Source organism: Lampetra fluviatilis, chromosome 27 (assembly GCF_964198595.1).
Source record: "Lampetra fluviatilis chromosome 27, kcLamFluv1.1, whole genome shotgun sequence".
NCBI classification, from domain to species: Eukaryota; Metazoa; Chordata; class Hyperoartia; order Petromyzontiformes; family Petromyzontidae; genus Lampetra; species Lampetra fluviatilis.
This window is the reverse complement of record NC_136301.1, coordinates 2122346-2138315: the sequence shown is the minus strand read 5'-3', so window position 1 is coordinate 2138315 and position 15970 is coordinate 2122346. Positions and strand designations below refer to the sequence as shown.

Genomic DNA, 15970 nt, shown 5'->3' with positions numbered 1-15970 from the left:
GAGACCCCGCCCCCCTGTCTGCCCAGCGACAATGGCGTGAGGCGCGGCTCGCGTAGAGAGGCAGGGCCGCGATTCCAGCTCCACGAACGAATCTCCCGCTCTCATCTCTCTCCCCTCTCGCCCTCTCTCTCTCTCTCCCCTCTCGCTCTGTCTCTCTCTCTCTCCTCGCTCTACAGCCGCCTCGCTCTCACGCCGCGCTGAGCGAGCGGAACGAGGTTGTCGCTCGGATTTTGGGCGAGGAGTGGCATTGAGGGGTGAGTGCGTACGTTGTGTGTGTGTGCACCTAGCCTGGCACAGTCGCCGCGGTGATGTCACCGCGGCTTGGTGGTTGTGTGTGTGTGTGTACGCGCGCGCTCTCCTTGCGGTCGTGTTTGTCTCCGCGCGAGTATGTTGCGTGTGTGCACCTAGCCTGGTACAAGCGCCGCGGTGACGTCAGCACCACTTGGCGGCGAGTGGTGGTTTTCGCGTGTTTGGTGTGTGTCGGTGTACAACGCGCACGTCTCTGTGCGAGCTGTCGTCTGTTAACTCGTAACACCTGGGCCTGCCCCGTGACCTGATAAGTCAGCCTTCGACGCATCACGTGGTCGCCGAGTGCACCTAGCCTGGCACGAAGCGCTACGGGGTTACGTCAACGTCACTTCTTAGTGCGAATGGGGCGACCTGTTGTGCTGGTTTATGGATGTGCGTTTGTGAATATTATTAACATGCGTGTCCTTGTGAGTCTGGATGAGTGCCTGTGCGTGTGGGGGGAGCGGTCGTGTAGCGGTTCGCGCTACGCTGCGCTACGAACCTGGTGACCAGGGTTCGATTCCCGCTCACGGCCACCAACACCCAGTGACGATTACCTGGACCGGCTCTGGGCCTCCCGTAGGTCTACTCAGCCTCAAATGAGTACCTGATGCGATGTGGAAACATCGCCACTGGGGAGATAAAGGCGGCCGAGCGTGGTGCTGCCCACCCACCCCCTCGTAGTGTGCCGTGCCGGCCTTCATAGGTGCTCGCTAACAGCACTTGCCCCCATAGTCTGTGCAGGCTACACGGGAGGCTCTTTATTGTAGGTAGTTAACGTGTTTATGTGTGTGTGTGAATGTGGATACACTCTCAGTACGTGAGTACATGTGTTTGCGTATGTTCCGAATCGGTGCTGTTGGAATCCGATTACCTATAAAGCTCTTTATCGCACATGTCCGGCAGGGGCGGGTCAGAAAGTGATCTTGTTGTGCCTGTGTGTGATCAATGGCGTCACCGACCCGCACTGACCTGCCTGTTGAAGTATGCCACGAAATAACCTTCACCACCCTCACGCACGGGCGTGAGGGAGCCCTCATCCAGCAGTGGATTGTCACATGTAGCGGCGTCTACGTTTCCTTTAGCCGTGAATCTCCCCGTGCCTCTCTCCCCCTGCATTCATCTCCATCCTCTCCATCACTGTCTGACCCTCTTTCCTGTTTCTAAATCGCAGTGTCTTTCCCTCTAAGCGTGTGTGTTTGTATCATTTTATTGTCTCTATCTGCGTATCTCTATCTCGGTGTGTTTTAGCATCAATGTTTCACTGTGTCGACGTCTCGGGGGATCTGTTTCTCCCTGTCTTAATGTGTCTGTACCCTAGTGTTCCTGAGTGCCTGCCTCTCGCTTTGTGCATCTCTTTGCATCTGTATCTACGTGTATAAGTGTGTCCCATCGTGTCTCTTTGCATATCATTGTGTTTCAGTATCTTGTGTCTCACTGGCCTGTATATGTGGCTCTCTGTCTTATGGTCTATAACCGAAGGCATGTATCTGTGCTCGTGTTGGTGTGAATGTGTTTTTATGCTTTTTCAATTTCTCAACTGGATCACAGTCTCAGCGTCAATGTGTATACGGTGTGTCCGTATCTCGTCTTTCTGCGGCTCAATGCGTCCCCTCTCTGCTAACAAGCACGTCCATACTATTGTGTCGTTACCATGAATTTTAGAAATTAATCTCCCTGGGCAGACGCCACCACACGTCCCACGCACAGTGAGCGGAGCTACACGGCGGTATGTGTTGTCTCTGTAAATCCTTGCCCCTCTGACCTTTGTGTCTTCCTGTGCCGTACTTGTGTGACCTCATCTCTCCTTGCATGTCCCCCCTATTTCTCTATCTCGCGCATCTTCGGTTCGATCTCCCTCTGGTCCACGTGTTTTCGCTCGCGCGCGGTCAATTGTCTGTTGGATGAGTTGTCTCGATTCCTGTCAATTACTCTTGTCTCTCTCACAATCCATTTCACCTCCCACTCAACTCTCACCCCCCCTGCATCTCTCCCACTCCCTCGTCTCTCCCACTCATCCCTCCCCACTCATCCCTCCTCCCCACTTCCCACCCACCCACTCTCTCACCCCGCTCTTCCTCCCGTCGCTTTCGCTGTCTCTAGCAGAAACACGGATACGTAAAGTAAATTAACAAATAAAAAGGTGCGTTTCTACTCTCCCGCCACTCTCCCTTTCTCCCTCTGTTTACTCTCTTGAGTATCTATACAATCTCTCTCCTCCCTTCTCTCCTTTCCATCTCCTCTCAATCGGTGTCATCTGCCATCTCCCCCGTCGCCCTCTGCTATCTCTGCTGTCCTGCTCTCTCTTCTTCCTTCCTCTCCCCATGCCGACTTTCCCTCTCCTCCCTTGGCTCTCACTCCCACAATCTTTCTTTTCCTCGCTCTCCATCCCCCTCCGTCTCTCAATCCCTTCTCTCTTCCTCTCCATCCCTTCACCCCTCCCACTTCTCTCTCGGATCTTCCTCTCTTCCCCCTCTCTTCCTCTCGTATCTCCCCCTCTTTGCACTTCCCCTCTGCTATCTTTGCCCGCATGACTTCTCCCTCTCCCGTGCTTTTATCTCTCTCTCACTCTCCTTCCCATCTCCCTCTCGTTCTGCGTCCGCCCCCCCGTCTCCCTCCCTCCTCCTCCATCTCCTCCCTCCCACACTCACACACGTGGCCCCGAGGCTGCCACCGCCGCTGCCGCCAGCTTAGTAATTCATTTTTTATTTAGGGTTGTTTAATTATTTTTGAATATCTCGCCGCTGACTGTACGGGGTTGGGTTTTTTTCCTCCCCTCTCTCTCTTCACGCAGTGCGAGAACGTGTCGGAACCCGCTCGCTCAACAACGCGCCTCAAATCCTTCCTCCCCCCCCCGCCCACAACGCTTCCATCGAGGCTTGCCACGGTTTCAGTTGCTTTGCCAGGAATGATTTTCATTTATTTATTTCATGAATTTCGGGTAGTGACAATTGTACGCGGGGGCCAATATATTTAACACGAAATTTTTTGTACATTTTTATCAATACTGACAACAGCCGCTTCAGGCCTTACCTAGGTGCACCTTGAGGCCACGTCAATTTGTCGAAGGCTCCACTGGCAGGTCATCGGAGAGAGCCCCAAGGTGGCATTAATTATTGGTTGACCGACTGAGATGACTTAAAGAGAGACGCACACAAAGACAAATCTCCAGTATAGCCTTCACAGACTGTTGGGGCAAGTGCTGTTAGCGAGCACTATGAAGGCCGGTACGGCACACGGGATGGCCAACACCATGCCCGACCGCCTTTGTCTCCCCAGTGGCAATGATTTTACACACCGTACCAGGTACTAATTTGAGGCTGAGTTTAGATTAATCGTCACTGATGTTGGCCGTGAGCAGGATTCGAACTCTGGTTACTGGGTTAATAGCGCAACGCGCAAACCGCTAGACTGCCGCTCCCACACATACACACACCCACCACATACCCAGCCAATACTCAGGACTTGAACCAAGCATCATAATTCTTCTGGCTTAGTGTCTCTGAGACGACCATTATGCTCCCCCACCCATTCCTCTTCGAGAAATGGAGAGATGCCCAGACCCCGGGCTTGATCCCAGAATCTCAGAAGTGCTGGCTTCGTGTTTTCGACATAGCCATTTTGAACCCTCTGCAAGAGAGCGAGAGAGACATGATCAGACCAAGAGCTCAAAGCTAGGATATCGGTTAGTTGCAGGTTCTTAGTATTTTTAACACATTCATCACGAACCCCTTGAGAGATAGAGACATTTAGACCTTGAACTCAGAATTGTAGCACTGCCAGCTCAGGAGATCCTTACATGGCCTTTATGAACATCGAAATATATACATTTTAACGATTAAATAATGTTTTATTTGAGCAAGTATAGCCCAACTGAACTTTATAGCTGTTTGTTTGCAGAAGCGAACTGGCGATCACAAATGATAGCCCACTGAAGTGGCTTAGCAATGTGGAAAAGTTTCGCAGCCAAATACTCTAAACGCATTTTTATTTCAAACGTGGAGAGAAAAACCAGAGGGCCTGGAGAAAAATGCGCACAACCACGGAGATAACATGCAAACTCTTAGGTTTTTTCGGTAAAGTCACGTAGGTAAAAAATACAATTTAAATTAATAAAAGTAAAATAAAAAGTCACGACGTTTCGGAGGCAACACAAACTTCCGTCTTCAGGTGGAACCGTCACAGCACGATTGCTGTATATAGATTGCTGTATATACATATATACAGCAATCAATATACATATATACAGCAATAGTAAACATATATACAGCAATTGTGCTGTGACGGTTCCACCTGAAGACGGAAGCTTGTGTTGCCTCCCGAAACGTCGTGATTTTTTATTTTACTTTTATTAATTTTATTTTTTACCTACGTGACTTTACCGAAAAAACCTAAGAGTATGAATCCTTGCAGTCACGAACGCTTCAAATCTAGATATAACATGCAAACTCCAAATATACAGGTGTCAGCGTCTGCATCGAAACGATGACCTGTATTCCAGGTGAGGTATTTAGCATCTTTCCACCGCAGCGCCCCCTTGGTTTTAACCAACAATAAAAATTGTGTTGACCAAGTTCCTCTTACATGAACATGGAATATTTGTGGTGCATGCGTGGTGTCTCTGACATGACCATTATGAACTCTCTCTGTGAGCGAGAGAGATAAATTAGACATTGAACCTAGGAACCCAAAAGTACCAGCTCGGTGTCTGACGGAGCCATTACAAACCCCCTGAGAAAGACGGATAACCAGCCCGGTTCGTAGGTCGGAGGCCAAAATGCACTACACGTTTACTTCAGCCTGGTTCTATTTGGTGGGCAGCAGAGGGAAGTCGAGCTCAGTTCATTCCTCTCTTGCACTTTTATTCTCCAACCGCCTTTACCAACCCCCTTTGACCAGTGCGCTAAAGTATGGTCATGTAGCACCAATGACTCACACGGTGTATGATGTGGGGGGAGCCTAATCCAGCAGTGGATTGACAAACAATGGCGGTGCATTGGCATTAATTAAACAAGAATAGTGAACTTTTTTTTTTACCAGATCAGACCCAATGAGTTATGCAGCTCTTCTTTTTAGAAGCGACTTGGCCACAAATGATTGCTCAACAAAGTGGCTCATCACGTGGAAATTTATAGCAGCCAAATGCTCTTAAACGCACGTTTCTATAAGAGCGCAATGACAGCTCGCCTATGATTTTAAAGAATTTTATACTCTATGCAGCTACAGTTGAAAGCAATTAATAGTTGATTTGTTTTGGCCAGATCACGTGAGTGCAATGCCAATGTGTGTTGCGCACCCTCCTCCACCCGACCAGTCGAATGAGTAAAGTTGTCGCTTGAATAAGCGCGCCGATGTGAATTGCTTCACCACACAGCTATGTTGAAGGGCAATCCACAGAATTTAACAATCGTGTATGACGTTCCAGAGATAAACTGCTAGAGCTGAACTCTGGAAATCGCCCGACGATGCTGAACGTCGTGGCCAGCGAAACGTCGTGCCTCTCTGTTGAATGCGTATGGGTTGCTCTTCAACTTACTGGCATGGTAAAGCGACTTTATTTATTTGGCCGTGTCGGGCAGTGTAGGGAAGGGTGTACAACACACATTGGCCTTGTGCTCTTGAGATCTGACCCAAAAAAAATAATTATGAATCATAATATTAGTCATGAAAGCCTTTGCTCAATTTGCATTTGAAATTTAGTGCATTAGAATTGTAAATTTGGAGAGGGTGGTTGGGGGGAGGGATGGTGGCAAGATACATCTGTAAAGATGATCCAATAAGAACTAACAATAAAGTTGTATTTTGATTAAAATTTTTCGTGACTGCAGGGATTCATATTCTTGGTTCTTTCGGTAAAGTCACATAGAAGGGAAGTAATAAAATAATATACATCTAATATAAATATTAATTCGTGAGAATTTTATTTTATATTTATATATTTTTTTTCCCTTCTACGTGACTTTACCGAAAGAACCAAGAATATAATACAGTTGTATATAAGGTTGCTCTACAATGAGGCGCTTAACCCACATTGATTCGGAGAGTTGCCAATAACCTGGCGGTAAAAAGGCCAACGTCAAAAGGATTCACGTTGCCAGCAGAGGTGATGTCGCCGTTCCGTGCAACATCGCCGAGAATGTTGCATGTCACGTGCCTTGTGACGTCACCTTGTTGCGGGGGGGAGGGGGCTTGAAACGGCAGCATTATTGTCGCCAGATTTAATACTTCTGCGGACGTGCGCACGTTGGGAAACTGCTAGAGAATCCACGCAATGTGCAAGGTTTTTCTTCCTCGTTTTGCTTGTAAGCGGTGCTCCGAACTGCTGCCTCGTGGCCCAGCACACACGCACTGAATGTGTGTGCGTGTTGGTTTAATTAACGGTCAAAATGTTGAAGTCCCGGTATGAAGATCTAGTTCTCCCTGCAGCCCATGTCCCCACTCCCGTGTTTCCCTCTGTGGAAACTTCGTGGCGTACGAGCAGGGATGGTGGTGAAAAGTGCCGGTACACTTTTCTCGTTTGGTGTTGAGAAGTGCCGTTATGGTGTATCGTAGTCTACACCGGCACGATTCGATGATGCTACACAACAATGTAACGTTGATATTAACGTGTTAGCAGCTTCGTTACCGGCCGTGGGTCCCAAGTCAAATGCATTTCAATTTCATTGGAGCAGTTCTACAGATTGGGGCAACCTTTGGGAGTCAAAGTTTCGCAATTGTTATCGTATTACGTTGTGAGTGTCCTTGTGAAGGTGACCACCGATATGTTCACAATGTGTGTCCCTGAGTCATCGGTTTGATACCAGCGGCTCAAATCTATCGTCTCTCTCCATCCCAGCGTGGATGAGAAAAAAATCAATTTGTCCCACCCAGCATGCCCGACGCCGTCGTATTTTGCAAGGAAGGTTTGGCAGATAATTTGCATCTGACTTAGTCGGCCCTGATTGGTCGACGTGCTGTGCCCAAGTCAAAAGACACTTGGCGATTATGCCCACAGTTTTTCTAAAGTGTCTGAAACGTACGTCAGAAATCGTGGAATTGCCCAATAGCATAGACTTCTCCGCCCCGTCCCCCCCCAACTTCCTATTGGCTGTTCCCAATGGCAGGCTGTGCCAGCATTGAGCATTGAAGGGAATTAAGCTTGAGATGCGGGTTGTGGTGAAGGCAGAAAGTGTAGATACATGCACTACGCAGGCTCAAGCCTGCTTAACCTCTTGAGAATGGGCACATTCCAGGAAATTTGGTCATATTCACGTACAGAATAGTTCGTTTGTATATTTCAATCTGCGTCCATCACTTGGGAGCGTATGTCCTGTGTTCGTTTTGTTATAACACTTTCATTTGCGTTCTAGTTAGATTTGTTTAGATTCTATACATAAATATGCTGACCAGTCACTGGACACACACATGTACACGATTCAATGAATAATCACAATTAGAGTTAGCAATTTTAATAATGAGTTAGCCTCGATTATGCTGTCGCATTTGCAATGTATAATATGGCCATGTCACTCATTCTTCTCTGCTGCTCCCATTGTCTGAAACGCCCTTATCCCCGGCCATCTACTATCTGCCTCCTGTTCACATCCAGGCTAGACTCCTCTTCCTTTCTCTGCCTACAACCGACTGCATCTCTCTTTAAATTAAGTAGGCCGAGAGATGCGTCATCAATGACCTGAGGTTGCTCGACGTAGTTTCAAATTAAACGCTGTATCTGACGGCTTCATTTCGATGTGAGAATTGTTCTTCAACTTACCGGTGAGCTTGAACACATAAATTTTGCATGATCAACGCTTTTACACCAGACATTTTAATTATTTTGGTTTTGTCGGCTGGCGGAGGGTTGCGCAACCTAAAAATGTGTCCAGATCATGAAGTGGCCTCACTGAAAATCTATTATATGAATCCTTATTGTATTTACTCACACAGAGACCCCATTCTCACATAGACCCATAGACTCAATCAAAAGCCCATAGACTCGCATAGTGACGTATAGTCTCAAATTGAGACAACCACAACAACTGCCGCTCACCACTACGTGGCGGTGAGGTCACCATGACACTTGTGCCACGCTTGTTGCACCTGGAAACTCTCTGAAGTGTCGAAGGCTTGCTGGCAGGAGGTCACGGGCCAGACCCAGGTGCCATGGGTTCATTGACTGAGATGACTGGCAGATGCACTACCTTTTCCCCCTAATGTGCCGACTTGCTGCGTTTTATCCGCCCGGCGCTCTGCTCCTAGTTGTGAGTGTTGCTCCTCTGCCCTCCGCTGTTGCTGGAGGACGACTGCCTTCAACTTCCCCGAAGCATCCTTCACGAGCCTCCTCCACAGAGGCCGATTAGAGACGCATATACCCACATGGACACTCTAGATTAATTTAGCCAACTGTTACTGCCTGCCTCTGCATAAAATCAACATTCCCCCTCCATCTGTACAGTGTCTTGATATGCGGTCACATTAATATGCCAACATATATCACTTTGTATTGTAATTATAATTATATGATAACATAGTCTGTGTCGCTACGCCTACATGAAGGTGACACCCAATTGACGTAATTGCACAGGTGTCCTTGCCCTATTTGGCCACAAGACGTTTATGTTACAGGACTGGGGTGGTTTCTTTGGCCAGTGGCCTATAAATGACCACTGCGTTGTGTGCGCTCGGAGTTCGCGTGTCACTTGCAGCCACTAAGAGGCACTACAAATGCACAGCGCTCGGATAATTCACACAAATTTAAGAGATGCGCGACACCCCGCTCCCCTCCCCCACCCCTTCCCCCCACCCCTCCATCAGATTGCGGCTGTATTCGCGATTCGACATCCCAAGTTCGATGCAAGAAGAGATTCCGTTTCCTTTATACTTGGGTGAGTGTAGTGGCCTCGATTGGCTGCAGATGTCACGTGAACGCACTGCATGATATTCGTACACGGTATAGTCGTTTTTGCCAATTGGTTCGCTTTTATTAGGGCAAAGACAAAGAAACCCACTCCCCCCCCCCCAAGTGTAGACTTAACAGACTGATGGGGAAAAAGCTGCAAGCGAGCATCTGTTATGGCTGGCTCAGTAAACTATGCAGTAGGTGACCAACACCACGCCTGGCCGCCTTTGTCTCTCCAGTGGCGATGTTTACACATCGCACCAGGTATTCGTTTGAGGCTGAGTCGACCTAAGGGAAGCCCAGGACCGGTTCAGATAATCGTCACCGGTGTTGGCCACGAGCGGGAATCGAACTCGGGTTCGTAGCGTAGCGCGCTAAACGTTGCGTGTCCGCCCCCCACACTTACATCTGCTGTGTCCACCTGCTGTCCCCTCGTTCACTCTCTCATACCCCCCTCTGCATCGTATTGCTCCTCGCTTTCTCGCTCACTCTCACCACAAACACTCTCTCCTTCCCAGCAACGTGTTCATTCCTCTCACTCTGTCTTTCCCACAACCATGCTCCACGGTCCGCAGCCCTGTTCCCTGTGTCACTCCACTTTCACCTTATAGGCACAACCTTTACTCTGTTACATCACCACCACGTTCTACAGTATCACTCCCCCTCCCTTCCCCTGCCCGTCTCTCGAATCGATCGCAGCCCGGACAGGGGATTCGAGCCAGATTTCCCCAGCGAGGGGGGAGAGATGGTGCTGGGACAGAGAGGGAGAGGAGGAAAGAGAGGAGAGTGGAGTGGAGAGAAGAGAGATTAGTCAGGGGAATTGTCCACGTAGCGATGATTACGACGGAGATTGTATTCATGGGCACCGAATAATTCACCACCACCCCGCCCCAGTTTCAATTGATTCTCGCGATTCGGTGTCGCGATTCGATTCCAGATTCCATTCTATTTTTGTCACTTTTTTTTGGGGGGGGGGGGGGTTGCTTATGCAATTTGGTTTGCCCCATTAGCCTAAACATAACATATAGCAGCAGCAGCCATGGTCTAGACACTTCTGGACCAAGGCCTAACCCAATCGCTCCCGCAATTTTACAACCCGCACTAGTGATCCATCGCACTCCATTGCACTCCTGCGCATGAGCGGAGCTCATTGCTACATCTGCACTGGTCATTGGTCATCCTCTCTGGGGTACGTTGCCTCCTTCGGCTGCCGTTCTGTCACCCGTCTCCGAATCGTGAGCGTGATCATTTATTTTAAAATGGTGAATCGATGCCTCGTTGCGCAGCTATTTATAATTTTTGGCTGCTATAAGTTTCCACACGACGGGCCACTTCGTTGAGCTATCATTTGTGGTCCGGTCACTCCAGAAAAATAACTAATAGCTAGGTGGGCCTCGCCTAGTAAAATAACAACCTGATTAAATTAAAAAAAATGTTTAGTTTATTTTTACTCATTTTCTTACCTTGCCTTTACTTTGCACTCCGATTGTATTTTTGTATTGTTTGTTGTAACTTTCTGACCCCATGCCCCCACTGAAAAAGAGCTTCATAGCTCATCGGATGCTGAACAAGCGAGCGGACACAACACCAACGAGAGGCACCATATGAACAATATAGAACAATACAAACGAGACAGATAGTACAAACAATATTAAAACGTGGATTCCTCGAGTCTATGAAGTGAATTGTGACAAGTCTGAGGGTTCTCATCCCGGCCCTGCCCATAGCTTTTGCTTGTTTTGTTCCAAGTGTGCCGATACCTCCATTCCAATAAATGGTATCAGAATGGCAGCGAGGAGTCGCGTTACGCAATCCGTTTAAAGTTTATAAAGAGTCACCGCAGCTGCTTTGGGGCATCGTAGAGTTTTGCGCACGTTTTGCGGTGTAAATGCAACGTACCGCCCTTCCTCGCTCCACTGCTGCACGAGGGCCTTCTCATGCTGTGCGCATGGGTCATGAGGCATCGATGTGACCGTACTTCACCACGCTTGTCTCAGCGCGCATTGGTGAGAGGCGCGGGAGCCTGGTGTCCTGCGCGGGGTTTGCCGGCTTAGCTCGGTGTGCCAACCGCCGCTCGCCACCCCCAGCGCTTATACAGCGTTACGTAATGGCGCTGAGACTGTCGTGTTAGCGAGCACCTGTGATCTGTCGACTCGCACGAGCTGATGCCGTAGCCAGCACCGGTGCGGGTGGAAGGACGACAACCACCTTGGCCACCTTTGACGTTGAACAAGATGCCACTGTGAACGTGACTTGGGGGAGGAACTGGGCGGTGTAGATACCAGGTAGCGGAGATTGGGTCCAGGTTGCTGTCTCCGAGGTTCGGATTGTGGAGCGTTACGAGAATGCTGCTACAGAGACAAATCCATCACCCCCCCCGCCCGCATAGCATGCTACGGCTGTTGGGGCAAGTGCTGCGAGCAAGCGTTAATTAAGCCCAGTTCGGTACACCACGCAGTAGGTGACAACACAACACCAGGCCACATTTGTCTCCCCAGTGCTGAAGCTTACACCAGCGTCGATCTCGAGGAGTTCCCAGGACCGGTTTGGATATTTGCTGGCAATTTTGTTGGTTGTAAGCGCGGCAGTAAACTCGCGTGGCGCTGGGCTCGTATTGCAGTGCACTAACCACAGCACTACCACTCCCCCAAAAGGACATATATGGCCACATTCACGCGCAACTGCAAAGGCAAAGAAAAATATTCCTCATATAGCCTTAACAGACTGTTGGGGCAAGTGCTGTTGGCGAGTAGCACCTATGAAGGCCAGCACGGCGCACGAGGAGCTGGGTGGCCAGGGCCACGCCGGTCCACCTTTGTCTCCCTTGTGGCGATGTTCACACAATGCACCAGGTGACTCAATTAAGGCTGAGTCGACCTAGGGGAGGCCCAGGACCGGTTCATATAACTGTCACTGGTGTTGCCCGTGAGCGGTAATCGAACTCGAGTCGCCGAGATTGTAGCACAGCGTGCTAATCAGTGCACTGCGCACACACATCCACACATATGCTCATGCATGCATGCATGCAAACCCAAACATCCAAAAAGGCAAAGATCCCCCACATGGCCAACAGACTGCTGAGGAAAGCACTGTTAGCGTTCACCTATTAATGCGAGTCTTGTTCGCAATTACGTGGTCAGAACCATTCCTGAATGCTTTTATCTCCCCAGTACGGATGTGTACACACCCGCAACAGGTACTACTTTTAGTGTCTGTCGACCTACCTGAGGCCCGTTTACCAGTTCACATAATTGCCATTGATGTTTGCTTTACAAGGGAATTGAACTCAGGTTAGCGGATTTCGTGGCTCAATTTGCTAACCACTATCCGACTGCTCCCCGCAACCACACACACACAGACCGACGCACGAACACGCCCTGCACTCGGACAATAGCCACCATTCCGATTCATAATGAAGTGGCAGTGGTGACTTCACCGCATCGCTTGCGATGAAGTCACTGCCATAGAGGCCAGCCGTGACGCTGCTGGTACCAGTTCAGTATGCAGCTCCAAGTTCTCTCTCGAGCCCTCGGGTCGGGAACCAAAGTAAGAAAGAGACATATTTTTCGAATTCAGTAAGAAACTATATATTTTAAAGCCGCAATGCATGTGCATACGAGACGGTCATTAATAAATGAAGTCACAAAGCAGTCCTTAAAGAGCCGCGTGTGGCTTTGGAGCCGCAGGTTGCTGACCCCGGCTCTAGCCCGTGTTGTGCCTGTGTAGCCCCCTCTATCCAGCCAAATAGAAGCCGCTTGGTCATGCGGTGGCTGGGGGACATGGGAGCTACATGACCAAGCCATGCAGCCTCGCCCGCTGGAGGAATTCGCAGACGGGACTCCGTCCAGATCTTTCAGGGATGAGCACAATCCAGTCTGGTTAAACCTGGGATGGGTAGTAGGCAGGACAGCCTGAATGTTTTAAGCCGGCGCAGATGTTCCGGTTGTTTCATGTTTTGTAAGCATAGGGCAGAGAGGGCATAACTGTGACCAAGCAGACCGAGAGCGTCGCGGCCAGCGTAGTGTTACACAGTGGATGGAAAGATAAGGCTGCTCGATTGATTGGATGGAAAGATATAAGGCTGCTCGACTGAATGAGACTCGTGTTACCAAACACCAGAAAATTGCCCAGATATGGGATCTCCTCTCCGCTCTTCATAACTACCCTATTACTCGCAGAGTGTTAGGGAGTGGAGTGTTTGGATGTCACATAGTAGCAAGGCAGATGTTAATTGTACTGGTAGGAACCTCCTGGTTACACCAGCCCACAGGGGATTATTGTGTCCGTCGTGCAGGGAAGGGCTGGGTGGGGAGGGAGGGGCTGGGTGGGGAGGGAGGGGCTGGGTGGGGAGGGGAGCGAGGGGCTGGGAGGGGAGGGAGGGGCTGGGTGGGGAGGGGCTGGTCACCCCGTGGTGCCCTTATAAAACTCAACGTTAAACCTACTCACGCCGGCTTGTGCCCGCCCTCACAGTCGGGCATATTTGAGCAATACACCACGCCGCCGTTGACCCTGGCCATTGACCGAGCAACCCAACGTTCCTACCAGCTCCCTCCGCAGCAGGAATGTGGTGGTAGGGCTGATCGTAAGGCCACATCACGTATTCCTGGACTGCTCCAGGTTAGCAGTCTAAAACTCCTCAGTTGGCAGCAATTACCAGGTCCATAATAATACGAAACATGGTTGCCCAGTAGGGTGCCATCCCTAGAACGAGGCTTCGATCAGCCTCCCATTGCATCTCTACCAGATGAAAATACCTCCGGTACAACCAACCATAGGAAGTGTCTGAGAACTACATGGTAAAAAAAACCACTTAAAATATTTTTTATATATACAACGGTTTTATTAACAACTTCGTCTAACTCACGGTCTTTGAGAAGTACGTAAATGTCGCCTGAGACACGTGGCGCCTGCTTCTTGTGCGAGCCGATGCCACAGTTTAGGGACCGCGGCGTTTTTGACCTACACAAAAATATATAATTAATAAGCCGTCCATACAAAGATTGTCATTGCTTGAAAGGAGGCAATTAATTGATGAATTGATGCCGATGTTGATACAGGCATACATTGTCACCGGATCTGAGTACGTGTGAAAAATGTGGAATTGATTGGACAACAGGAAGTAGACTAACTCTTGATGACAAGATTTGACCTCGACAAACACAAGTGAAGTGAAATAAAACCGTTGAAAAAGATGTGAAATAGTGTCGGGGCCAGATGGATGTGCCTTCTTGCACCCCAATGGCTCTGGATCTTATGGTGTGTGTGTGTGTGGGAGTTATCCACAATCACACACACACACCTACTAGATACTCACACCAAGATATCCTGACACACAGATACACAAATACAAAGATCCCCGTGTAGCCTTAACAGACTGTAGGGGCAAGTGCTGTTAGCGAGCACCTATGAAGGCCAGAACGGTTTACGAGAAGGTGGGTGGCCAGCATCACGCTTAGACCACCAGGTAACCATTTGAGGCCAAGTCGACCTAGGGGAGGCCCAGGACCAGTTCAGATTATCGTCATCGGTGGTAACCGTGAGCGGGAATCAAACTCGGGTCGCTAGGTTCGTAGCGCAGCACCACTGCTAACCACCACACTACCGCCTCCCACTCACACACGGATACACAAAAAGACAAAGATCCCCCGTATAGCCTTAACAGACTGTAGGGGCAAGTGCTGTTAGCAAGCACCTATGAAGGCCAGAACGGTACACGAGGGGGTGGGTGGCCAGCACCATGCCCGACCGCCTTTGTCTCCCCAGTGGTGATGTTTACACACCGCACCGGGTACTCATTTGAGGCTGAGTCGACCTAGGGGAGGCCCGGGACCGTTTCAGATAATCATCACTGGTTTTGGCTGTGAGCGGGAATCGAACCCGTGTCGCTGTGTTTATAGCACAGTGCGCTAACCGCTACATTACCGCTCCCCACAGATATACACACACACACCAATACACACACCCATACACACACACACAGATACACACACACAGATACACACACACAGATACACCCACACAGATACACACACATCAATACACACACCCATACACACACAGATACACACACACAGATACACACACACAGATACACACACACAGATACACACACACAGATACACACACACCAATACACACACCCATACACACACACAGATACACACACACAGATACACCCACACAGATACACCCACACAGATACACACACACCAACACACACACGTGGTGCCAGGTGGTGGCTTTGCCCTCCCCGTGCGCCTGGGAGGAGCCCCCTTCTCGACCACTTACACCAATTAGCGGCTAATTAGTCATGTCAGGAGGAGGGAGGGTGCGGAGTCTGTGCCCCTCCCTTCTCCTGACCCCCCGCAGTCTCCTCATCCATGGCCTCGTTAAATAATCACCATCGTCATGGATACCGCTGGTGCCACCACCACCACCACCCCTCGCCACCAGCACCGCAGCTCCCTCTCTTGTGGGGGAGTTCAATCCCCGCCTGGGGTCCGGGGTGGAGAGGTGGAGGGAGATGTCGGGGGGATAGGGTTAGGTGTAGTCGCGGGGTTGCCACGATCCTACCACGTGTAACGCACGATGTAGCATATCCACGAGAATCGTATCGTCCATCCGGCAAAGTATCGTCCGTGAATACCCCTGTAAACCCGCATCACGACTCGCAGTGAGCCTCGGCTATTGTAGAAGTTAATTTAAACACATTCCTCCTGCGGAGGGAGCTGGTAGGAACGTTGGGTTGCTCGGTCAATGGCCAGGGTCAACGGCGGCGTGGTGTATTCCGCAAATATGCCCGAC

General features: G+C 49.8%; 1 protein-coding gene across 6 annotated transcripts in view; it reads left to right on the top strand.

Annotated features, from left to right (window-relative positions):
- Window positions 1-15970, top strand: part of LOC144942270 (muscleblind-like protein 2a) — a 40271-nt gene continuing 24301 nt past the window's right edge. For 3 of the 6 annotated variants that reach the window (XM_078869028.1, XM_078869026.1, XM_078869023.1), the window contains exons 1-2: window positions 1-254; window positions 9082-9152. In XM_078869028.1, the coding sequence (XP_078725154.1) occupies window positions 9119-9152 (34 nt within the window). In that variant the 5' untranslated portion in view covers window positions 1-254; window positions 9082-9118. Of the gene's footprint in view, window positions 255-1953; window positions 2018-8026; window positions 8044-9081; window positions 9153-15970 lie in introns of those variants that run through there. The other 3 variants (XM_078869024.1, XM_078869025.1, XM_078869029.1) reach the window with 3 other exon arrangements.